The sequence below is a fragment of the Manis pentadactyla genome, chromosome 4 (assembly GCF_030020395.1).
Source record: "Manis pentadactyla isolate mManPen7 chromosome 4, mManPen7.hap1, whole genome shotgun sequence".
NCBI lineage: Eukaryota > Metazoa > Chordata > Mammalia > Pholidota > Manidae > Manis > Manis pentadactyla.
Genome location: NC_080022.1, coordinates 15,770,924 through 15,795,461, shown reverse-complemented (window position 1 = coordinate 15,795,461; position 24,538 = coordinate 15,770,924). Strand labels below are relative to the sequence as shown.

General features: G+C 38.9%; 1 protein-coding gene across 9 annotated transcripts in view; it reads left to right on the top strand.

Moving 5' to 3' along the window:
- Positions 1-24,538, top strand: part of USP48 (ubiquitin specific peptidase 48) — a 99,222-nt gene that overhangs the window by 28,325 nt on the left and 46,359 nt on the right. For 8 of the 9 annotated variants that reach the window (XR_005030673.2, XM_057499830.1, XM_057499829.1 and 5 more), the window contains exons 2-9: positions 6,299-6,419; positions 7,394-7,550; positions 10,327-10,454; positions 10,796-10,920; positions 11,420-11,528; positions 13,773-13,906; positions 14,607-14,689; positions 22,407-22,586. Coding sequence is in view for 8 of the 9 variants with exons in the window: in XM_057499830.1 (XP_057355813.1) it covers positions 6,299-6,419; positions 7,394-7,550; positions 10,327-10,454; positions 10,796-10,920; positions 11,420-11,528; positions 13,773-13,906; positions 14,607-14,689; positions 22,407-22,586 (1,037 nt within the window). In the remaining variant the exon portion in view is untranslated. The remainder of the gene's footprint in view (positions 1-6,298; positions 6,420-7,393; positions 7,551-10,326; positions 10,455-10,795; positions 10,921-11,419; positions 11,529-13,772; positions 13,907-14,606; positions 14,690-22,406; positions 22,587-24,538) is intronic. The other variant, XM_036914570.2, reaches the window with a different exon arrangement.

Genomic DNA, 24,538 nt, shown 5'->3' with positions numbered 1-24,538 from the left:
CTGTTGCTTTTGGATGTAGAGTTCTGTAGATGTCTATTAGGTCCATCTGTTCTAGTGTGTTGTTCAGTGCCTCTGTGTCCTTACTTATTTTCTGTCTGGTGGATCTGTCCTTTGGAGTGAGTGGTGTGTTGAAGTCTCCTAGAATGAATGCATTGCATTCTATTTCCTCCTTTAGTTCTGTTAATATTTGTTTCAGGTATGTTGGTGCTCCTGTATTGGGTGCATATATATTTATAATGGTTATATCCTCTTGATGGACTGAGCCCTTTATCATTATGTAATGTCCTTCTTTGTCTTTTGTTACTTTCTTTATTTTGAAGTCTGTTTTGTCTGATACCAGAATTGCAACACCTGCTTTCTTCTCTCTGTTGTTTGCTTGAAATATCTTTTTCCATCCCTTGACTTTAAGTCTGTGCACGTCTTTGGGTTTGAGGTGAGTCTCTTGTAAGCAGCATATGGATGGATCTTGCTTTTTTATCCATTCTATTACTCTGTGTCTTTTGATTGGTGCATTCAGTCCATTTACATTTAGGGTGATTATTGAAAGGTATGAATTTATTGCCATTGCAGGCTTTTAGTTTGTGGTTACCAAAGGTTTAGGGTTAGCTTCTTTACTGTCTTACTGTCTAGCTTAACTCGCTTGTTGAGCTATTATAAACACAATCTGATGATTCTTTATTTCTCTCCCTTCTTATTCCTCCTCCTCCCTTCTTCATATGTTGGGTGTTTTGTTGTGTGCTCTTTTTAGGAGTGCTCCCATCTAGAGCAGTCCCTGTAGGATGCCCTGTAGAGGTGGTTTGTGGGAGGCAAATTCCCTCAACTTTTGCTTGTCTGGGAATTGTTTAATCCCTCCTTCATATTTAAATGATATTTGTGCTGGATACAGTAGTCTTGGTTCGAGGCCCTTCTGTTTCATTGCATTAAGTATATCATGCCATTCTCTTCTGGCCTGTAGGGTTTCTGTTGAGAAGTCTGATGATAGCCTGATGGGTTTTCCTTTGTAGGTAACCTTTTTTTTCTCTCTGGCTGCTTGTAATACTTTGTCCTTGTCTTTAATCTTTGCCATTTTAATTATTATGTGTCTTGGTGTTGCCCTCCTTGGATCCCTTGTCATGGGAGTTCTGTGTACCTCTGTGGTCTGAGAGGCCATTTCTTCCCCTAGTTTGGGGAAATTTTCAGCAATTATTTCTTCAAAGACATTTTCTATCCCCTTTTCTCTCTCTACTTCTTCTGGAATGCCTATGATTCTTATATTATTTCTTTTATATTGATCACTCAGCTCTCTTAAAATTCTTTCATTCCTGGAGATCCTTTTATCTCTCTCTGCATCAGCTTCTCTGCGTTCCTGTTCTCTGTTTTCTAGTCCATTAATGGTCTCTTGCATCTCGTCCATTCTGTTTTGAAGTCCTTCCAGAGCTTGTTTTATTTCTGAATTCTCCTTCCTTAGTTCTTGCATATTTCTCTGCAAGTCCATCAGCATGGTTATGACTTTTGTTTTGAATTCTTTTTCAGGTAGACTGGCTAAATCTATCTCCCCAGATTCCTTCTCAGGGGAAGATGTAGCAGGTGCCGAAGCTGTCTGGGTTAGTCTTGTCTGGATCATATTTTTTTGCCTTTTCATGTTGACAGGTGCTATTGACTGTCAGCTGGGAGGGCCAAAATTTTCACTTACTACTGGCCTTTCTTTACTGGGGCAACTGCGACCCCTAGTGGCTTGTGTTGGGTAATTGCGTGTAGAGTGGGTCTTTGTGTCTTGCCTGGCCGGGAGGGAGAAATTTCCCTTTCTGTGGGCGGAATTTGTCTCAGGCTGCTTCTCTGCTTTCGCAGCGCCCGGTGGGGTGATGGATGGGGGCGCTGCTTGACTGTTTGCCTCCGTGAGGGGTCTCAGAGCTGTTGCCCAGGGGGTTAGTGCACCCGGTTTTCCCTGTAATTTCCAGCTGCTGTACTGTGACCTGGGTTGTTTCCGTCAAGCTGTTAAGTCCCTGTCCCTTTAAGACTTTCAAAAAGCCCCCGCTTTTCTTTGTCACAGGGTCATCAGCTTCAGCACCCGCTCAGAGGTCTTACTCCCTGTTCTCCCAGTATCCAGGGCCCCCTGGGCATCTACTGTGTCTGCGCTCTGGCCCGGATGGCTGGGGCTGGGTGTTCGGCAGTCCTGGGCTCTGTCTCCCTCCCGCTCTGCCTATTGTTCTCCCGCCCGGGAGCTGGGGGGAGGGGCGCTCGGGTCCCGCAGGGCCGGGGCTTGTATCTTACCCCTTTCACCAGTCGCTGGGTTCTCGCTGGTGTAGCTGCAGTCTGGCCACTGTCCTGCGTCTTCTGGTCTCTCTTTTAGGGCTAGTTGTGTTTGTTGTATTTTCAAAAGTATATATGTTTTTGGGAGGAGATTCCCACTGTCCTACTCACGCCGCCATGTTGGCTCCGCCTCTCTGTTAATGATTTTTATTTTGAACTCCCTTTCAGGAAGAGTCATGAGGTCCATGTCATCTTTCTCAGGAGTTATATTAATTTTACTTTGAACCAGATTCCTTTGGCTTTTCATATTTGTATATGGTGCCCTCTAGTGTCCAGAAGCTCTACTCTCTCGAGCTGCTCCGCCCCTGAAGCAATGTTGGGGGTCACAGGGGAGTGGTATTGGTCCCTGGGGGGAGGAAAGAGCTGTTTCCTGCTTCCCAATTGCTATGCCTGTCTCCACTCCTGAACCATGCCCGAACCAGTGGGCCGATCACACAGGTATAAGCGTCTATGCTTTGCGTTTGTAGTTGCTGTAGACAGGTCTTCCCTCTGGCTGGCCTAACACCAAGGTAGGGCTTGCTGGTTTGCGAGCCAGGTGGGGCTGGCCGGGAGAAAGGCGCAGTAGGCTGCCTATCACAGAGGGGGTCCTTGGAGCTGTGTAGCCAGCCAGGGAGCCAGAGCACCTGGAAATCATGAAAGCTCCCAACCTGCTGGGCAGAGTGCACCCAGACAATTTTGTCTACCTGTCCTTTCTCCTGAGCCATAAGCTCTGTGCAATCCTTGCCCCTTTAGCAGTCCTCTTGCTAAGGGCTTCCTTGTTAGGAAGTCTCTCAGATTGCCTGCCTTTCTTTTGTCCCAGAGCAGCCGGGTATGGATCCCTGCTTTCCACAAGTGGCTGGAATCTCAGTCTCTCCAGTAATTCTGCTTGTCTTGCTTTCTGACCCCCTAATCATGAGAGTATCATGAAAGCACCATGAAATGTAGGTTTGTGCTCCCAGAACAGATGTCTGGAGTTAGGTATTCAGCAGTCCCAGGCCTCCACTCCCTCCCTGCTCCATTTATTTTCCTCCCACTGGTGAGCTGGGGTGGCGGAAGGGCTTGGGTCCCCCCGTGCCACAGCTTTGGTACATTACTCTGTTCCGTGAGGTCTACTCTTTTCTCCAGGTGTATGCAGTCTGGCGCAGTCCTCTTTCCTGTTTCTCTTTCAGGATTAGTTGTATTATTTATATTTTTGTATTAAATGTGGTTTTAGGAGGAAGCCTCTGTCTCACCTATCACGCCGCCATCTTTAATCCTATGTACCCTTCAAAGACAATTTCTATTCCTTTTTCTCTCTCTTCTTCTGGTACCCCTATAATGTGAATATTGATCCATTTGGATTGGTAACACAGTTCTCTTAATATTCTTTCATTCCTAGAGATCCTTTTGTTTCTCTCTGCCTCAGCTTCTCAGTATTCCTGTTCTCTGATTTCTATTCCATTAACAGTCTCTTGCACCTCATCCAGTCTGCTCTTAAATCCTTCCATTGTTTGTTTCATTTCTGTTATCTCCCTCCGGAATTTATCCCTTAGTTCTTGCATATTTCTCTGTAGCTCCATCAGCATGCTTATGACTTTTATTTTGAATTTTTTTTCAGGAAGATTGGTGATTTCGGTCTCGTCAGGCCCTCTCTCTAGTGTTTAAGGGATTTTGGACTGAACCAGGTTTTCTGCCTTTTCATGGCGTTGGAAGTGATCGCTGGCGAATGGCATGTGTGTCAGCTGGGAAAACAAAGTCCCTTCTTGTTTGATGGTTGCCTTGCCTGTCTCCGCTGCCTGTGCCAGTCAATTGCACACAGGGAGCAGCCTCTGGGTTGATCCCCTGAGCTCCTGTGGACGGGGTGGCCCTTGGGATGGCCTGGGGCATTGGCGGGGGTCACAGGCAAGCGGCACATTTTCTCCCACGAGAATGGCAGCACTTCGTGTTTTCGGGACTCTGCGCTGGTCTCTGTAAGATAAATTTTAGCCGAAATAAGCAGGCGAAGAGAGGCAACAAAGGGCCAGGTAGTTTATTTGAGTGCAACTCCCGGGTGATGTTCCGCGGTCTGGGTATTACAGGCCGGGGAAGTCACACCCGGTCAGGGAGGTGGGGGCTTATAAGGGATTAGGAGGGGGAGGAGTGGGCAAGCTATCCTAGGGGGCGTGGAGAGGTATGATTGGCTAAAGGTGACATAATAGACAACTAGAAACTTTTTTTCCTTCCAAGAGGGAGGAGGCTGACATCCGGGTCTTAGTTGGCACATCAGAAGGATGGAATTCAGGAAGAGCTGTGCCCTTTCCATATAAGGCACGGACCTTGGGGTCTGGTCTGTTCTCCCCCTATGGCATCTCTCTGTTCTGTTTGCATGTCCTTGTTTTTCCTTCCTCCAGCCTAACAGTTTCCACTGCCTGTTCCGGGCACCCGCACATAGGGAGCAGCCTCTTGGTTGATCCCCTGAGCTGCCGTGTATGGGCTGGCCCTTGGGATGGCCTAGGGTACTGGTAGTGGTTGCAGGCGATCAGCGTGTGTTCGCCGTGAGAACAGAGCCCCTGCGTGCTTTGCAGACTCCGTGCCAGTTTTCTCTGCCTGTGCCAGTCAGTCACATGTAGGGGGCAGCTTCTGGGTTAATCCCCTGAGCTGCCATGGGTGGGGTGTCCCTTGGGATGTCCTAGGGCACTGGCGGGGGTTGCAGGCGATCAGTGCATGTTCACCACAAGAGCAGAGCTACGTGCTTTCCGGACTCCATGCAGGCTTCCTCTGCCTGTGCAGGTGGGCTGCGCACAGGGGTCAGCCTCTGGGTTAATCCCCTGAGCTGCTGTGGGCGGGGTGGGCCTCGGGATGTCCTAGGGCACTGGCGGGGGTTGCAGGTGAGCAGCGCATGTTCGCTGCAAGAATAAAGCCCCTTTGTGCCTTCCAGACTCTGCACCGGTTTCCACTGTCTGTGTCGTTCAACTGTGGGCAGGGCACAGCCTCTTGGTCTGGCCCGGTTAGCTGCATGCTGGGAGAAACCTGTGTGGCTACTGTGGGTGGCGCTGCTCCCTGGCTGGTCCTCACCAATGGCGGATCAGCTGGTTCGCCTGCAGTGCCGGTGGGGGGGAATGAACTGAACGGCAGGCTGCTTGCAGATGTAGATGTAACCTGGCTGGTGTACTGTATCTTCCGTTAACTCTTTTTGGAATAGTTTTATTTGCTGTGTTTTCAAAGTATATATGGTTTTGGGAGATTTCCACCACCCTACTCTCGCCGCCGTCTTGAGAATCAAAAAGCCACTCAATGTACTGCCCCACACCCACTATTTTTTTCTTCACTCTAATCCCACTCCTGCTGGCTAGGTAACCAATTTCATTAGTCTCTGGTTGATCCTTTTTGTTTCTTTTTGCTCAAGTGAGTAGATGTATGTATACTTATTTCCCCATATGTCTTATAAGCAAAATAACAATCTCTAGATACTCTTGCACTTTGCTGTCTTTATTTACTAACATATCCTTGAAAAGAAATTGCACCAAATTCCTAGAGATCGTCATGTGTTTTTCATTTTACTGTTGCATAGCACTCCCTTATGTGGATGTACTGTGTCCTGTTCAGTCATTCGGATTGTTTCTAGTATTTTGCATTTACAAATAGTGCTAGTATGTGTGTTTTCACACTGTTGGAGGTGCATGCATCATCAGGGTGAATTTTTTTTTTAATGTATCATTGATATACAATCTTACAAAGGTTTCACATGAGCAGCATTGTGGTTTCAACATCAGGGTGAATTCTTAAAAATGAATTGCTAGGTCAAAAGCTAGCTGTATATGTAATTTTGTTAGAAATTGCAAAATTCCTCTCCATAAAAGTCCTGCCGGTTTTCATTCTTATTAGTAGTAAATGAGTTGTTTCCCCCACACTCACAAACCAAGTGTGTTGTTACACTTCCTTGGTTTTGCTAATTGCATAGATACAGAATATGTGAAAATTGGTATATCATTGTAGTTTTCAGAAATGTTTTAATTTGCATGTTTCTTATGGAAGTATGGTATTTTAAAATTATACAATACTTTTTTCTCAGACGAAACTGCAAAGGAAATCCGAATTGCTTGGTTGGGATTGGTGAGCATATTTGGTTAGGAGAAATAGATGAAAATAGTTTTCATAACATTGATGATCCCAACTGTGAGAGGAGAAAAAAGGTAAGCTATCATTTTTTTATGTGATTTCTATATGGTGTTCCTGTGTTTTTTATTTTATTTTGTGTCCCTGATCAGAAACCATTACTGATTTTACGTAACTTATGTAGGTTTAAGATATGTAGTAGAGTTTAAGACTATAAACTGCTTCCTTTGGAACAGTTCTTAATTGTATACATTAAAATAGGTAGCTGTGTAGTCCAGTTAGCCTTTAAATAAAAGTTTTAGTTAAATACTGATTTCTATGTTTACTTTAACATTGGCATATTTTATTTTGAACTCTTTTTAAGTCTCTTTAAGGAAATGGTAAATCGAGGGAATATGCTGCCATAATGATATCACTGGTTTTTGGGGGGCGTGTGTTTTTACATATTATGCACACAACAGGTAGTTTTACTTTTTTGTTTTTAAGTAACCATTAATATTTTCTAACCCTAACGCCTGGCATTCACAAAATAGTCAGCTGTATTGATATTGTCTCTATTAAAAAGAGTCTTTTTAAGTCCAGGAATTCTCAATCTTCGGAAGAAGTTGCAGGCAATTCTGTTGTGTGCACCCCCACTTGCCTTCTCCAAGATCTATAGGATAAAAAGGAACTTCTCTGGAAGTTTTGCTTTGTCATTCTTGTGAATGCTGGCAGTTCAGGAATAGAGCAAATCAAAAACCTATGGGTGCATGTTCAGAACTGATTGGTCCTTGAGCCCACTGTTTTAATTTTCAATACAAGTGGCTAGAGAAGGCTCAAGAGGGGCAGTGGTGTTGACCTAAGTCTTTTTTTCCACTCCTGTAGTCAACCCAGATGGGTCTTTCATGAAATTATGTCTACCTCCAACCAAGAGGGGCATAAGATGGTTATACCATGTTGGTTGGGGTGGTTTTAAAAAATCTTTCATCTAACATTTATATAGAAGATAAATGCCTCTTGTTATTTTTTTGTTTAAATTGATTTTGTAATTGTAAATCTTGTTGTTTTGTAGAACTCATTTGTGGGCCTCACTAACCTTGGAGCTACTTGTTATGTCAACACGTTTCTCCAAGTGTGGTTTCTCAACCTGGAGCTTCGGCAGGCCCTGTACTTATGTCCAAGTACCTGTAACGACTACATGATGGGAGATAGTATCCAGAAAGAGAAAGGTTAGTGGGAATGCATTTGGGTTGGGTTCAGTTCGGAGTATATTGGCAGCTAGATCACTCATGAACCAAACAAACAGGAAACTAACTTGTGAGTGCTCATTATGTGCCACGCATAGTGCTAGGTCCTTTCTAAAGATTGTTAGGATTCTAAATAGTTTTGCCTGTTTTCTGTGTGTTTATCATTTATGTACCAACATGACTAATATTCAAGTGAAGGAGATATATTTGATTATTCTTATGTAGTTTACAGCTATAATTTCTCTGGGCGATATGCTGTGATTATAGTCCATTAATTTCTAATGGTTGATTAAATCAATCAATAAAGCAGACAAGGTTACTTTTTGCCTTGTTTGAGAGAATAAATAATGTAACTACAAATAATTTTTTGTCCTGATTTCCACATAGGCTGATAGCTGATATACCTTCTAACAAATTCATTGACTTTGAGTGTAGACTCATTGCAAATTTAGAAAGAATCAATTTTAAATTGTTCCTGCTAGAATTACTTAGTTTTTTTCATGCATAGTATGTAGACTGTTATCGCTAATTGATAATACTTTCTAATAGATTATTCTCTTTGAGATGGAACTTGATTATTCTCTTTAGATGGAACTTTCATGGAAGAACCAGGTTTTTCTCCTTTAGAAAGCTGGGGGGTCGAGGGAAGTGAGTGTCTTAAGATTACATAGGTCTGGGAGCTCCAGGTTGGGAACTGTTGATTCTTATTCTCCTCTGTAAATTCCTTGCTGTCTTTTATATGCTCTGATTTGGACACATGGCTCCTGTCTTTGACTCTGATAGATAAAAGAGTATTCATAAGTCCTGTGTCTTCCTGGAGCCTCCAGACAATGGGTTATGCTTTATTCTTGGTCCTTGTTAATTATAAACTTTGCATCAAAACACAGTGCTTAAAAATTCTTGTTTGTTCCCTCAAAGATGTATTTCTATAGTTCTGAATATTTAAACCTAGGCTAATAGTATATTAAGTATTTAAAGTAATAGTGTATGTAAAGATGAGTAATGTAAAATGGATCGTTTAAAATTTTTAGCATTGTTTTGCTGAAGTATAAGCTTACCAAATAGAAGAGAGCTAAATAACAAGAACTTAATTTCCTTTTTATAGAATGATGTACCATGGCCTTTTTAGGGTGTTGTGGCTTTAATGTGTATCTTTAAGAAATGTTTTTAAAATTTCTGAACACACAGATTTTTGTATTTCACCAAAGTTCTTTACCTTGTTCTCTGATGAGAGTGTACATTTCTGGTGCTGTCTTACCAAGCTCAGTGCAGTGTACTGGAAAGGGTTTACTTTGGAAATGATGGGATCTGAGTTCCATTCCCAGCTCAACCACTCTCTTTCTGTGCCAATAGGAAAACCAGCAGACTATGATCTGTTTAAGACCTCGTGGAGTGTCTGTGTATAAAATAAGAGGGTTGAAGTAGATAGAAATTTACTTGAATAGCTTTTAACAGCCTGCAAAGCCCTTGTACCCCAGGAAGTAAGATTTGTATCTTTTTTTTTTTGCAGCTTGTACTTTTTTTTATTGAAGTATAGTTGATATACAATCTTATATTAGTTTCAAATATACAACATGGTGGTTCAGCAGTTACCCACATTATTTCATCCTCACCCCCTACTAGTGCAGTCACCATAAGATTTGTATCTTTACTTTACAAATGAAATTGAGTTCCTGAAAGTTACAATTGGTAGCAAAGAGAGAACCCATTCAGAGTCCAGTCGGGAGATAGAAACTACAGGATAATTTGAAACAGAGAAAGAATAGGGAATTATTAGCAGGAAATTAGAGTACTGGGGGAATTGGTGAGTAAGAATTAAAGAGGACTTGATAAAATACAGGAATAGCAGATTCAGGGAGCAGCCACTATGCCTCGGGCTGAAAGAGAACACCTAGGGGAAGTCCCTTACCCCTTCTGCTCAGGCTGTGATCAGACATATGTGGAGAAAGCACTGCCAGGGCTCTCGCTGCATGGCCAGAAAGGTGCTGAGATGCCTGCTGAAAAATGTCCACAGGGGTGCGCTGGGCTTGGAACTCCCTGCTAAGTTACCTGAGAGGTGCCCAGGACGGTACTTACAGGGTGGTCATTCAAAAGGAAGTGCCTCAGCAGAGGCATTCCACTGTGGAACCACCAGAGGAGGTGCTGGGAGAAGCTGCCATCTGCTGTTAGCTGCAGGAACCTGGAGTCCTAAGAAAGCTGTGCTCTGTAGGAGCCTGGTGAGACTGGCACAGCTGAACCTCCCAGTGCCCTCTACTGACAAGACTTAACTTTGCACTACCTGGCAAAGGAGAAATACTTGCAGAGCTCATCTCTGCTACCACAGAGCAGGCAAAGAAGGGTGGATTTGGACCTGAGGCAATACGATAACTGGCTAATACTCAAGTCTTTTAGGGCTCTTAATGTCCATTAAGCTTCCTGTTTGCATACCTTCCCCCAACTCATTAGACTTGCGACTCTAGTAGAAGTCTAGGATTTTTAGCAGTGCATCATCATGCTCTTCATTCCTGTTGATCGCTGTTGTTGTAATGCATATGTAACGCTTGCCTTTAGGCGATGTATTCAGACAGCATGGCCGCCTCATTACTTCCAAAAAAATGTGATTAGTAATTTGTTTAAAGTTTTAGAACTGTAATAAAACACTAACACAGTTTGGATGTAAGGGTGTTTGAAAATGTTCTCACATGAAGAGGAAGTATATATTTTAAAAAAGAAAAGTAGCAGTCTTCAAAAAACAAACACATATGTATTTTTTTAATAGATTATGAGCCTCAAACAATTTGTGAGCATCTCCAGTATTTGTTTGCCTTGTTGCAAAACAGTAATAGGCGATACATTGATCCATCGGGATTTGTTAAAGCCTTGGGTTTGGACACAGGGCAACAGCAGGTAAGAGCCTTTTATTTATTTTTAATATGAAAAGGTTCCGAAATAGTCCTTAAAATATTTATAGGAGGAAGTGAAGTGAAATACTTTTTAAAAACTAGTGTTTTTCTAGTTTGAATTAGAACATTTATTTACTGTTCAGTATATTACACATTTTCTTTGATCCCATTTCTGAAAATTGTTATGTGTGCACAAAATGATTCAACATAACTCTAGTTCTTGTTCGAAAATGCTAAGTTCAAAGTACAGATAGTTCCTGGAATGTTTAACTTAAAACTGTTTGTTTTAGAAATTGAAAAGCAAGATATGAATTTTTTTTTTTTTTTATTAATCCAAACTTGTAGGATGCCCAAGAATTTTCAAAGCTCTTTATGTCTCTTTTGGAAGATACTCTGTCTAAACAAAAGAATCCAGATGTGCGGAACATTGTCCAACAGCAGTTCTGTGGGGAATATGCTTACGTAACTGTGTAAGTGTGCTTCAGCTTCTTCGTGGTACATTTTATTCTGAGACAGTTGTTCATATGTTATCTGATTTTCAGTTCAGTTCCAAATTAATAGCTTTAGTGGGTTTTATCATGGGACCTGAAATATTTATAGTAATACATTTCCATGGGAACATGTAAACAACTGACTTGATAATTGCAGTTGAACCCAGCCAGGTGTTGGGAGCTGTGTCTGGTTGAGCGCTTGCCATTTATTTAATAGCTATGGTGTGAGCTGAAAGAGTTAAGATTGGAGCTGGCTAGAATACTAAATGTAATATACCTCTTGATATTTTGCTTAATCATGGCCTCACCAATCACTTTCTGCTTTTACTTAATCTTTCTAATACACATAGTGTAGTAATTTCTGTGAAGGAGAACTAAGGTATTAAATGCTGCTTACCATATTTCTAGGATGTACTACAGTAGAACATAATTGCTTTTCCTCCTCTGATCTTAATTTTATCATTCTGTTTTATTATAGTTGCAATCAGTGTGGCAGAGAGTCTAAGCTTTTATCAAAGTTTTATGAACTGGAGTTAAATATCCAAGGCCACAAACAATTAACAGATTGTATCTCAGAATTTTTGAAGGTATTTAAATTTTGATGTATATGTTGTTTCTGCTTATGAACAGTTAAATGCTATTCTGAATGGTTTTTCAATTTAATGGATAAATTTCATTACTTCGTCTTTTTTACATAAGAAGTGTCTCAGTTTATGTAATGATCTAGAAGGAACTTAAAAATTTTTAAGGTATTGAAGCAGGCTCCGTCTTAAAATAACTTTTGGCTGTTTCAGGTTATTTTACATGTAAAGTTATGCATGTTTGAAAATTTGTGATAGGGGGTAGTAGAATATTTAAGGAAATCTACATTTTGTTCCCAGGTTAATTTGCCTTTTCATTTAATGAGAACTAGAATGTGTTAAATGCAACTGTTGTTTTACATGAATATGCTCATTCTTTAACCCCCTCCACTTCATATTTCTACTTTGTATCTAGATTTATGTAAAGATGTGGAAGTGTGGTTCCCTTTTGTTCTAACTGGAAAAACTGCTAAGAGGAAACCTTTGTTATCAAGTAGGAACAGACACATAGCATAATAGATGAGCTTATTTTATAGTTTCCTTTCTTAAAATATTTTGTACTTTTCCTACTCCTTTAGCACAGTCATTAGTGTGCTTGAAGTACTCATTATTGAATTCATTTAGCTAAATATTTGTTGAGTGCATAGTGTGTTCAGGCACTCTTAGCTGCTGGGGATAACCACAGTAAGCGAAACAAACAAAAATTTGACTTTGAGGAGCTTGTAGTGTAATGGTGTGGGGACCAGGGAGGGACATTAAATATGAGTAAAATATATAGTGTGTCAACTATAATAGATACTATGGAGAAAATTAAAGCAAGGGAAGGGGGATGGAGAATGGATTGGATGAGGTTGAGGTTGGTTGCAATTAGAAATAAAATGATTGAAGGTGAAGGAGTCAGACTTGCAATAAAATAGGGAAAGAGTATTCTAGGCAGATGAAGTAAGAGTGCAGAGCATGAGAAGAGAGTGTGTGTGGTAGTTTGAAGAACATCAAGGAGATCGGTGTGGCTGAAGTGAGTAAGGAAGGGGAGAAAGATGAAGTCTCTAGTAGAGGTAACTAAGGACCATGTCAGATAGGGCCAGGTAGACTTTTGTCAGAAGTTTGACTTCCGCTCAGAGAAGAGATGACACTGGAGGGTTGTAAGCACAGAAGCGATGTAATCTGTTTTAAGGGAACTCTGGGTGCTATCTTGGCTAGGCTGTAGGTGGGGTGAGGACAGAGAGGAGTTGAGGGTGGCTTAGACCAAGGGTTAGCCAGGGTGGTGACAAGGAGTGTTTGGATTTTAGATATAATTTTATAGGAGGGCTGACCCAATTTGCATACTGGGTATGGAGAGGAAGAAAGGAATCAGGATTCTCAAGGTTCTGTGGCCTGAGTAGCTGGAAGAGTGGAGTTGCCCTAACTGAGCTGAGGATTGTGGGGAGAGTAGATTTGGAGACATTGGGAGTTTGCATTGGGGCATGTTATATTTGAGAGGTGTGGTTCATCCGAGAGGGGGGAAGTAGGAGCTGGATCAAATCACCAAGGGAGTGAGAGAGGGAAGGATTAAAGACAGCCCTGGGGCATTCAGACCTGAAGAGAACAAGGAGATAGGAATGCTGAGGAGGGGGACTGGCCTGTGAGTTCAGAGGGAAACAGGCGAGTGTGGTATCCTGTGCCAAATGAATAAAATGGCACCAGTATTGTGTTCCTTATAGTAATCTGTATCAAAAAATTACTATAAAAACATAAAGGAAAAAACTTAAAAGAAATCACCATTAGCTATACCATTGAGTTTTCCCGTGTTCCTCTTTTAGCTTTGTACTATGAATGTGGTTTAATAATTTCAACCATGTGTGTGTAAAAATATATACATTTTAATACTCCAGTGCTCATATGTAGTTCCCACACATTTTCACTGGTTTTAAATTAATTTTGCTGCATCAAAATACGAATGATAATTTTTTCTAAAAACCTACTTCCTTAGGATTCACAGAAGTGGAATTTTTAGGACAAAGGACCTAAAACAAGCATTTTAAAAATGGTACATTTTGGAAGGAGGCATGTCAGATTTAAATCATTCTTTACAAATCAGCAACAGCACTGCTGCGTAGTGCCTTTTATCTTATGTGTCCTTCATTATTTATAGTAGCTTGATTTTAAACAGTTTGAATGGCAGCTAGTAATTAAAATGAACTTACACTTTACATCAGAGATTTGATCACTTTTAAAAAAACTCTTGGACTTAATAATTTTTTACCTAATCAGGAAGAAAAATTAGAAGGAGACAATCGATATTTCTGTGAAAACTGTCAAAGCAAACAGAATGCAACAAGGAAGATCCGACTCCTGAGTCTGCCTTGCACTCTGAACTTGCAGCTAATGCGTTTTGTCTTTGACAGGTAAACTGTACACATAGTAGTGTTTGTTGCTTATTGGGGGCTAATGTGTGCAGATTTTCCCATAGTTAATGCAATTGCTTACAATTTGTAACTCCGGAATTGGGAAGGAAAAAAGTGGAGCCTGTCATTTTGAAATGCCAAATAATTCATGATTTTATCATAAAATTCTTAAATCAGCCATATGTAAGTGAGAACTAGAAAGTAGGGAATCCTTATTTTTATTCTAAGAAGTTATCAAAAACCGCAAAGGAAAATAAACATGTGGGTATGAACTGAACTATTATGTTCTGTATTATTGTATAAGAACTAAAGTAGATTTTCTGCTTGTTACAGTCCCTTCACCCACTGTGGGAATATATCTTTCATTTTGTAATTAAAACCAGGCAACGTTTATATGTGTGCAGTTCTTCTGTAAAGCAGGAACACTGTGGCTTTCATTTGTGATTAAATTAGAACTTCTGGAAATGAGTATTACATTTGGAATCAGTATTTTAAATTCATACCTTTTTAACCTATTGATGATTTTTTTTTTTGCCAAATTATAAGGTAGTATTATGTTTACTTCTAATCCTACAGGTTTTTGAACAAGATTTGCTAAATGAAATCTACCCAGCTTCTATTGAGTTTATTAAAATAGCTGATAGAGCTTATACATTGTTTTATGATTATTGTAAATATAATTAGCTTTCCTCTTGGTTAGGCAAACTGGACATAAGAAAAAGCTGAATACCTACATTGGCTTCTCAGAAATTTTGGATATGGAGCCTTATGTGGAACATAAAGGTAATTTTTTTTTTTACTGAGCAGTGATAATTGTAATGTTCAGAGAGTGTAATCGTGATCTGCTATGATGAATACAGAAGAGCAGTTTATTACTAGATTTTATTTGCTAATCTCTGGGAACAAAGGCTTTTTAGGTGAGCCAAGGTGTTGCTTGTTTTCTGTAAGTACGTAACAAAGATTGGATGGTTCATCAATAGCTACATAATTAAGGGTACAAAAGAATAAAAAGTGAAAAAGATATTTTACTGTTCTGAACCCATACCTGATACCCTGGTCTCAGTAGCATATCTCATTCCTCGTAAGTCTCTCCAAGGTGCCTCCATTCACATTTTTTTCTTTAACATTTTATCAACATTAGGTGGCATAATTCCAATATTTATAGTATAATTCTTCATTTCTGTGTCCAGTGATAAGCTCTAGAATGCTGTGACACAGTTTCAACAAGAAGTAATTTATGACTTTTCTTTTTTGGTAGTATTCATCTTCCAAAATGGGGTGATTTCTGTTAGAGAAAACCAACTTTCTGCCCTTTTGAGACTGATCTATTTTTGGAAGTTTTTATATAAACTCTGTTTCTTTCCATTAAAATGTTCTTGAGGCAGCTTAAAATAAAAGGAAGCCATGAAACAAAACCTTGTAAAGAAATGACTGGGAAGGTTGGGGGTGATGTGTTAAATGTTTAAGCTTTAAAATGAAAATGGGTGATGCCGTGCCAGTACTGTGGCTTAAAGCTGGTACTTCATGGAGGAAGGAAACTGCTAGAGACTTTGCCACTGTTACATTGGCTGAATGAATATACTTAGCTGTGGCTCACTCCGTATAGTAATTTGCTTCCTGCCTCCTTTGTTCTGGTAATTGTTAGAAATTTGAGAAGTTTGATAGCTTAGTGGTTTCTCAGTGTCCAGACACTTAGGAGATGTAAAATTAGCACCTTCCTTGACTCCACTCTATGATTTTGTATAGTTCTTCTGATTATTGTTACTAAATTATATATTTGTCCAATTTGTACTGTACAGAAAGCAAGGCATTTATCCACTAGAGTTGATAGGTTAAAAAAAAACCTGTAGGAGTGCTGTAATGTTAGTGTGTTGGGTTTACTAAATGTAGTAAACTCTTAATTTTTAGGTAGAGAAATAAAAGTTGTCATCTTACTAGAATTGTTAACAAGGACTGGCAAGATTAATCCAGTAGTTTATAGTTACAGGCCCATTTCTTCCACAAGCTAGTGTAATGTTTGTTCTACAAATGGACCTTACATAGGCAGAATAGTGAAAACAAATTGATTTTGTTGTAATTACACAGGGTTTGGTTCATTCTATATAATTTGCATGAAGAAGGCATAAAGAAGAGAAATAAAAGCCACCTGTAATTCTGTCACCCAAGTAAACGGCATTTATATTTTCCTATGTTCTTATTCATACGTGTCTGCACACACATAGCCATACAAGGTTGAGAAAATCTAAAAGGCTATCTGTTTTTAAAAGGAGAATTCACTTGTTTCTTTAAATAGTGAACTTGCAGATATAGAGAGATCTAGAGACAAGAGATCCTCAGTCCTTGAACACGTTATCACTTGACTGTCTAACTCACCTCTTGCTGTGTTTCTTGGGGATTTTAATATCCCTGTAGACTGCTTTGAGAGTCTGGTGACTAACATACAATCTTGTGATGGTTTCACATAAACAACACTGGTTTCAACATTCACCGTTATTATCAAGTCCACACCCCTTCTATTGCAGTCATTGTCTTTCAGCATAGTAAGATGTTATAGAGAGACCAATTATGTTTAAATACAATTATCAAAATACCAAGACAAATTGCTGATACAGTAATATCGGTGCTCATTAAAGAATAGGTTCCAGTGGCTGATCAAAACCACCACAATTCTAAAATAGATGAATATAATGAACTGATGAGTATAAATTTGGGTTAACGGCGGTAATGTGATATAAACATTTTTGTGTTGTCCATTAATGATAAAGCCATAGTTATTGCTATTACTTCTGTGGTTTATTGTGTTCATCAATAATTTAGGAAATACTATTGAAAACTGTTGTAGACAGCTGTTCCAACTAACCTCATAACAAGTCTCTCCAGTGATCTTGTCTTCCACCCTCCCTCATCCCATCTGAGGGTCATACCTGACCTTGCCCTTCCATTGTTTATTTGCATTATTTTTTTTATTAGGGTATCATTTACATACACTCTTATGAAGGTTTCACATGAAAAACATTGTGGTTACTACATTTACTCATATCAAGTGCCCCCCATACCCCATTGAAGTCACTGTCCGTCAGTGTATTAAGATGCCACAGAGTCACTACTTGTCTTCTCTGTGCTACACTCTCGTCCCTGTGATCTCCCCCACACCACCTGTGCCAATCATAATACCCCTCAATCCCCTTCTCCCTCCCCAACCCTACCCCTTTGGTAACCACTAGTTCCTTCTTGGAGTCTGTGAGTCTGCTGCTGTTTTGTTCCTTCAGTTTTGCTTTGTTATACTCACAAATGAGGAAAATCATTTGGTACTTGTCTTTCTCTGCCTGGCTTATTTTACTGCATATAATACCCTCTAGCTCCATCCATGTTGTTGCAAATGGTAGGATTTGTTTTCTTCTCATGGCTGAATAGTATTCCATTGTGTATATGTACCACCTCTTCTTTATCCATTCATCTACTGATGGACACTTAGGTTGCTTCCATATCTTGGCTATTGGAAATAGTGCTGTGATAAACATAGGGGTGCATGTGTCTTTTTGAATCTGAGAACTTGTTTTCTTTGGGTAAATTCCTAGGACTGGAATTCCCAGGTCAAATGGTATTACTATTTTGAGTTTTTTGAGGAACCTCCATACTGCTTTCCACAATGGCTGAACTAATTTACATTCCCACCAGCAGTGTAGGAGGGTTCCCCTTTCTCCACATCCTCGTCAGCATTTGTTGTTCCTAGTCTTTGGGATGTTGGCCATCCTATCTGGTGTGAGGTGATATCTCACTGGTTTTAATTTAACATTTCCCTGATAATTAGCGTTGTGGAGCATCTTTTCATGTGCTGTTGCCATATGAATTTCTTCTTTGGAGAAGAGTCTGTTCATATCCTCCACCCATTTTTTAATAGGGTTATATTGCCTTGTGGGTGTTGAGGTGTGTAAGCTCTTTATATATTTTGGATGTTAACCCCTTGTCGGGTATGTCATTTACAGATATATTCTCCCATACTGTAGGGTACCTTTTTGTTCTACTGATGGTGTCCTTTACTGTACAGAAGCTTTTTAGCTTAATATAGTCCATGTGTTCATTTTTGCTTTTGTTTCCCTTGCCTGAGAAGATGCATTCAGGAAAAAGCTGCTCATGTTTATATTCAAGAAATTTTTGCCTATGTTTTCTTCTAAGAGTTTATGGTTTCATGATTTACATTCAGGGCTTTGATCCATTTTGAGTTTACTTTTGTGTATGGGGTTAGACAATGATCCAGTTTCATTCTCTTGCTTGTAGCTGTCCAGTTTTGCCACCCTTCCATTGTTGAAATTTCATACATCTCGCTTTGTCTTATTTTTTTTCTCCTTTTTTATTACACAGTACAACACATCCATAAACTTCAAAGTACAAAACTGTATGGCTCAGAGAATTGTCATGAGATGGGCATTTGCATGAGTACCACCCAGGTCAAGACAGAAAATGTTTTCAGTTCTGCTGAAGCTGACCTTGTGCCCCGCCTAGTAACAGCTTCCTCATTCCTCCCAAGTATAGTCACTAATCTGATTTTTATGGCAGTCGCTTCCTTTTCTTTTTCTCCCTTTAATGTTTCACTATTTGTTCGCATCCTTAAACATTATCGTTTAGTTTGCCTTTTTCTTTTCGGGATATTACTGCCAGGTGAAAACCCACGACAAGGTCTTACTCCCTGCTTCCTTGGCTCCTTCTGGCTGTTGAAGGTACCTGGGAAAAATACCATCATAGGTGATGTGTCTCTACCTCTCAAACTTTTTGTTTTGAAGAATTTCAAATTTACATAAAACCAATCCAATCTTGAACTTTTAACTGGACCAGCTAGTCCTTTACACTCAGTGTAATAATACACGACTTTTTATAGTTGCATGTTACTTGCATGTATTTTCAAGCTTCTCATTTCACCAAATGTAGAAAATCTCGTTGTATAATCCATGACTGACATTGTTGAAATATTGTGCAGGTTTATTTCTACTGTCTGAGCTGGCTTTTCTAATTTTGCCATATTCTTCTGTACCTGGTTATTTCTGCTGCATGTTGGTTATTGCACATGGAAAATAATTTGTGGGAATTCCCTTAGGGCTGGGATGATACCATCTCCTCCTGAGAGACCTTAGTTTTATTTCTGCCGAGTTTAGTGCTTGAGATCCCCTTGCTCACCCAAGCCATGAGAACCTGGTATGAAGACTAGTCTAACACCATGACATTTTCTTCCCCATTTTCTTTCTGTTGCTCTGCTCGGGGCTAAGGAGTTTCCTTTATGGTTTCCTGAGGTTGGGGAGATGGAGAGGCTGTTTCTGGTTCATCTTTACCATGAAATAATTGGGAGAGTGCAGTGTAGTAGAAAGAACAGTGGGTGGGGGAGTCCAGGTAAGCCTGAAATGTAGAGTGTGGAAATGCCCCCCTGGTGGGTACAGCCTGTGCTGTCTGATGTTACTATTTTGTTCATTTAGTGATTAACCTGGAAATTGTTAACATGGATACTTTAGAGTTAATGTCTTTACCTTCTAAAAAGAGTACAATGGCCTTAAACCCTTGTTTAGGAAACTGTTCTTCTAAATTGTTTATTTTCATATGTATTTTAGTTCTTTTTTTCAAAAAAAAAAAAAGACTCAGAATGCCGTATGTGTAGGACTACTGGTATATAGTTTGCCAGTCTCTGTTGTCTGCCATTCTTTTTCACATTCTAGACATTCCATCTGGAATCACTTTTTTTATATTGAATTAGAGCTTAGAAAATTACTTTTATATAAGTCTATTGGTGACATTATGTTCACATATTTTCTGAAAGTGTATTTTGTTGTGAAATTTATTTTCTCTAAGGATGGACAGTTATATTTACAAAGTATTAGAGATTCTGTTGTCTTAGAGCTTCTGTTGAGAAGTTGCTTGCAGTCTAGCAGTCTAACTCTTGTTGCTTTACCGGTCGCCTGTTTTATTTTGTCTGATTTTTAAGATCTTTGGTGGTTGTGTTTTACATTGCCACTATGACCTGTTTGGGTTGGATTTTTAATGGCATTTATCCTCTCTACCCAGGGAATTAAAAAATTTCTCAATTGTTATCTCTTGAAATTTTTTTTCTTCTCCATTCATTCTTCTCCGTCTGTAATTCCATGAGATGTGTGTAAGACTCTCTGTATACTACATGTCTTCTAACTGTTGCTTTGCCCTGCATTCTGTGTAATTTTCACCTCTACGTCTTACTTTACTGATATTTTATCCGGGTGAACCTAGTCTGCTGCTAAACCTTCCTGTAGAGCCTTGGCTCTCAGTTGATCACAATTCTTTATAGTATCTGATGTTCATTTCTTATAATTTCATATTCCTTAGTTTAATTTTAATTCCACCATTTATTTCTTTAGATATATATACTTAACTGTGTTTATGTAATTTGGCTCTCGCCAGTAACTGAGGACATCTTCATGGGTTTTGTTTTGCTTTCAGTTGTGTTTGCTGCCTCTGTTACAGTGACTTGTGTGTTTTTGTGTTTTGTGATACTTGCATGTGTATGTTTGACTGAATTCATGTTCCTTGGAACTGTCACTCATCCCAGGACCACCTCTAACTAAACTCTTGGTTTGAGGTTTTTCTGACTTCAAGGTAGTGTGAATTGTTGGTAGAAATACTCATGAAGGCTAGCCTCTTGAGGGCTTGGAACAGAGATTGGGGTTTTTCTCACCCACAAATGTCAAAATAAGTATAAAGCAGTTACTTCTTTCCTACTTGCTGTGCAGAGCAGGTTCATTTCTGCATATTTCTAAACTGAAGAAATCTTAATTTCATGATGGGAGTCCCCTGCTAGACTCCTTTCGTGGGCCCTAGCTTTTGTCTCTGGTCCCACAATCTCTTAGATGTGAAAAAAACAAAGTTCAGGCTCATCGTTTCACCTAGTGCTCTCGGGAGGAAGTTGTTCTCATTGTCCTTACCTCCCTAGCTTCCTGCCTTCACTGTCTTCACATAGGAATTGGCTTCTGAGAATTCTTATTTCCTGCCAGCGGAAATCAAAGTATTTTAAAAGATTTTAAAATATTTTTATCTTACCCAGTGTTTTAAATTATTTCCAGCTGGGGTGGGTTAGATGGATTTTGGTGCAGGTATTAATTGCATTACTGTGTCCTCCTCTGAGCTACAAGAAAGCTGTGGCTTTGTTTTCAGTTACCTGCTCTATCCTTTGTGCCTAAAACTGTGTCCAGAATGTTTATTTGTTGAATGAGTGTTGAATGATTTGTTAAATGTGATTCATTCTTTGTAGTTTTCAGGAAATTATGATGAAATAGTCAAAGATATGTGCAAAGATTTGTACTACGAAGATATTATTGTTTACGTTAATGGCCCTAAAATGATGCCAGTTTAAATGTCTAACAGTGTGAGTGTGGTTCAGAAGAAAGTTTAATGGTATAGAAAGATGTTAGTGATAAATTTGTTAGAAAAAAACTGCAGCTTAAGTAATAGTGGCTATGTTGGTTTTGTTTTCTAATTTTTAATAATAAAACATAGTAGAAGTGATCTTTTCCAGCATACATATAAACCCCCATGATTAAGTTTAGAATGTTTAAAAGATACTTTTAAAAACTTAAAATATTTTATCTGAAAATATAAATGTTCATTTGCTGGTAAAGATGTATAACTAAATTAGCCTTCTCATATAAACTGCATGCATAAAATAGACTATGACTTGTAGGTTTTGTTTAAAATGGAATAGGAATTTAAAATACTTAAGAAATATGAGTGCAGAATTATTTTAGGATTTTACTGTTTTCTCCCCTGTCATTTCCAGTTGTCTTGCCTACACCTATTTTATTTCATTTTATTTATTTATTTATTTATTTGGAGTGTCTATTTTGTTGTTGTTGTTTTGTTTTTGATTTTTTTTGGTATCATTAATCTACAATTACATGAAGAACATTATGTTTACTAGGCTCCCCCCTTCACCAAGTTCCCCCCACATATCCCTTCACAGTCACTGTCCGTCTGCATAGTAAGATGCTGTAAAATCACTACTTGTCTTCTCTGTGCCTACACCTATTTTAAAAGTAATTATTCATAGTGACTTAACTCTGATTTTTTCCTAAAAATTTTCTTTTTCTAAAAACAATAGCTTTTTGATTATGTACTCATCTCATTTGTTTGGTAATTAATTTTTCTAACAAGTTGGAGAATATAACAGCTAATTTTTGCTAAGCATATGGGTCAGCCAGTTAATGCAGAAGGGCAAAGAATAGGACAAAGTTTCATCACCCCGAATGCCCAGAATGACATAACTTTCCATCTGTATATTTGGCAGAGGTAGTGGGGAGTTAATACCGTGAGCTGCCTAAAACAGTGTCTACTACATTATTCTGTAAAACTGAATTTTTATCTTAAGTGACATGCTTTGAATTCTGACAGGTGCATAAAAAATTATAATCATTATAATTCAGGCTCAGGATATAAGAAGAAATGTTGTTATCCAAAACTTATCTCCCTTTCTCCCTTTCTCCCCCTCTAGGTGGGTCCTATGTGTATGAACTCAGTGCAGTCCTCATACACAGAGGAGTGAGTGCTTATTCTGGCCACTACATTGCCCATGTGAAAGATCCACAGTCCGGTGAATGGTATAAGTTTAATGACGAAGACATAGAAAAGATGGAGGGGAAGAAATTACAACTAGGGATTGAGGAAGATCTAGGTAAAACCTTTAAGTTGTGAGTGCCCTTTTAAAATATAAATTTTTTTTTTTTTACCGGAAATACTTATAATTATTATAGTCCAAGGTTGTTATGGATTATCAGAGATATTTGCATTTCTTAAGCACACGTAAAATCTCTGAACATCTTTTATTAGCAACATCTCAAATTTTTAAAACATGATTTTGCTCCAGAGATGGTTTCTATGTCATGTTTTCTGTACAATTGGAAGGCAAATACTCAATTTTCAATAACCAGTTTTAATTGTGAGTGGAGGGGAATTGGGGAGAGAGGATGGTGATATTAAACTTAAAATTATGCATAGTAGATTAGTATAGTAGATTTGTAGTCCTTTTCTCTGGATCAGGAAATTTATTTTGGGGTAATAACTATAGCAGGGGAACTTTGCTCTGAGAATGGTGTCTGTGCATCCCTTAATCCATACTGTGCATTAAGTATCTTACCCATCCCTGGAGTATGGAGCGCTGCTCTGTGGGGAGGAAGCCGCTGGGTGTTTGTAGCAATGAGGGCTGCCATAAAGTGCTTCTTGAAAGAGTGCCCAACCAGGCAGCTCTCACAGTAGGGCCGAAAGACCCATTCAGTCCCTAAAGGAGTGAACAGTTCTTCCAGTAAGCCAAGCTTTTCATCACTTCCCCACCACGTTTGAGTGAGACTTGGACTATGGATTCCAAATAAGAGAAAAGGAATGGAAATAGGTGTGTGTCTCCTGCCACTGTTCTTTCTTAATGGATCAGAACCACCTTTCCGAGGTGTCATACAGGGAGCCTGCAGTTGGGTTTGGTTTTCAAGACGTATGGGTAATCTTGCTGCAGATACTCATGTGGTGGCTATATTCTTGTAATTTAGAGAAGTATTTTCTATTTTTAAATCACATTTAGGTATTTATAGATACTCATTAATCTTGCCCCCACTCTACCTAAGTAATAGGCAAGTTCCTAACACTTTTATTTTTTCATATGTGAGAGTCTTAGTAGCAACAAAATTGAGATATGACTTTAAATTGTGAATAATTATGTCTGGATTTTATTTGGCTGTTCTTTACTGAAGTTTATTTGATTTTTCTTAGGGCACTGTAGGATTAAAAGCTTTATTAAGACTGTCTTGTCTACTTTTTATATACAGGGAGTTCTACATTTTAAAAGAATTCAGGAGAAAGAGATGCCACACTTATCAGGAACCCATCCGCATGTTTTAATACCTCTCGTCTTTAATCCCTCTCATGCCACTTACTTTGCAAAAGAAAACCTGTTGTTTTCTTTTGATTAAAAACAGAAAATACTTGCTCATTAAATTCCATGAGTCATTTGTTACTGTATTCTATCTTGAACTTAGGAATCATTTTATGTTCCATCTTTAGAGAGTAATGAATATCTTAAATTTTTATACTTTTCCATTAGAAATGACCAACCTCTTTGCTGTATATGCACCTGAGATTGTTAATTCCTTGGGACAGTGATCTTCAAACTTTTCTTGCTCCTGTGTTCTCTGTAGAAATATTGAATGACTTTGTATTCCTTTGCAGATTTTGAAATCAGCCATTTTTCATCATATTTAAGTAGCTCCAAATAATATAATTTCTGACAGTAATATTCAGTGAGACAAAGTACAACATCACTCTTAAAGAGCATCCAAATGGAATTCAGTAACGCAGGGTAACCACATCGTCCTTTTCAAAGATATACATGTACCTGGGCTTTTTTATAGCAGGGCATTTTTAATACTTTCCTTTTTTCCTGAACTAGTATTTTTATTACATTAACCCTACAGAATGTTCTAATGGAATTTACTAAGTTTTTATAAATGTAAAGTTCTAAATAAATAGTTAAAAAGTTCTGGATTGATCTGGGTTTTTTTTTTTATATTAGTACAAACATCACTACCTAACTGATCAAACCAATATAAGTATGTTATAAATTTTGAAACAAAGTCAAAG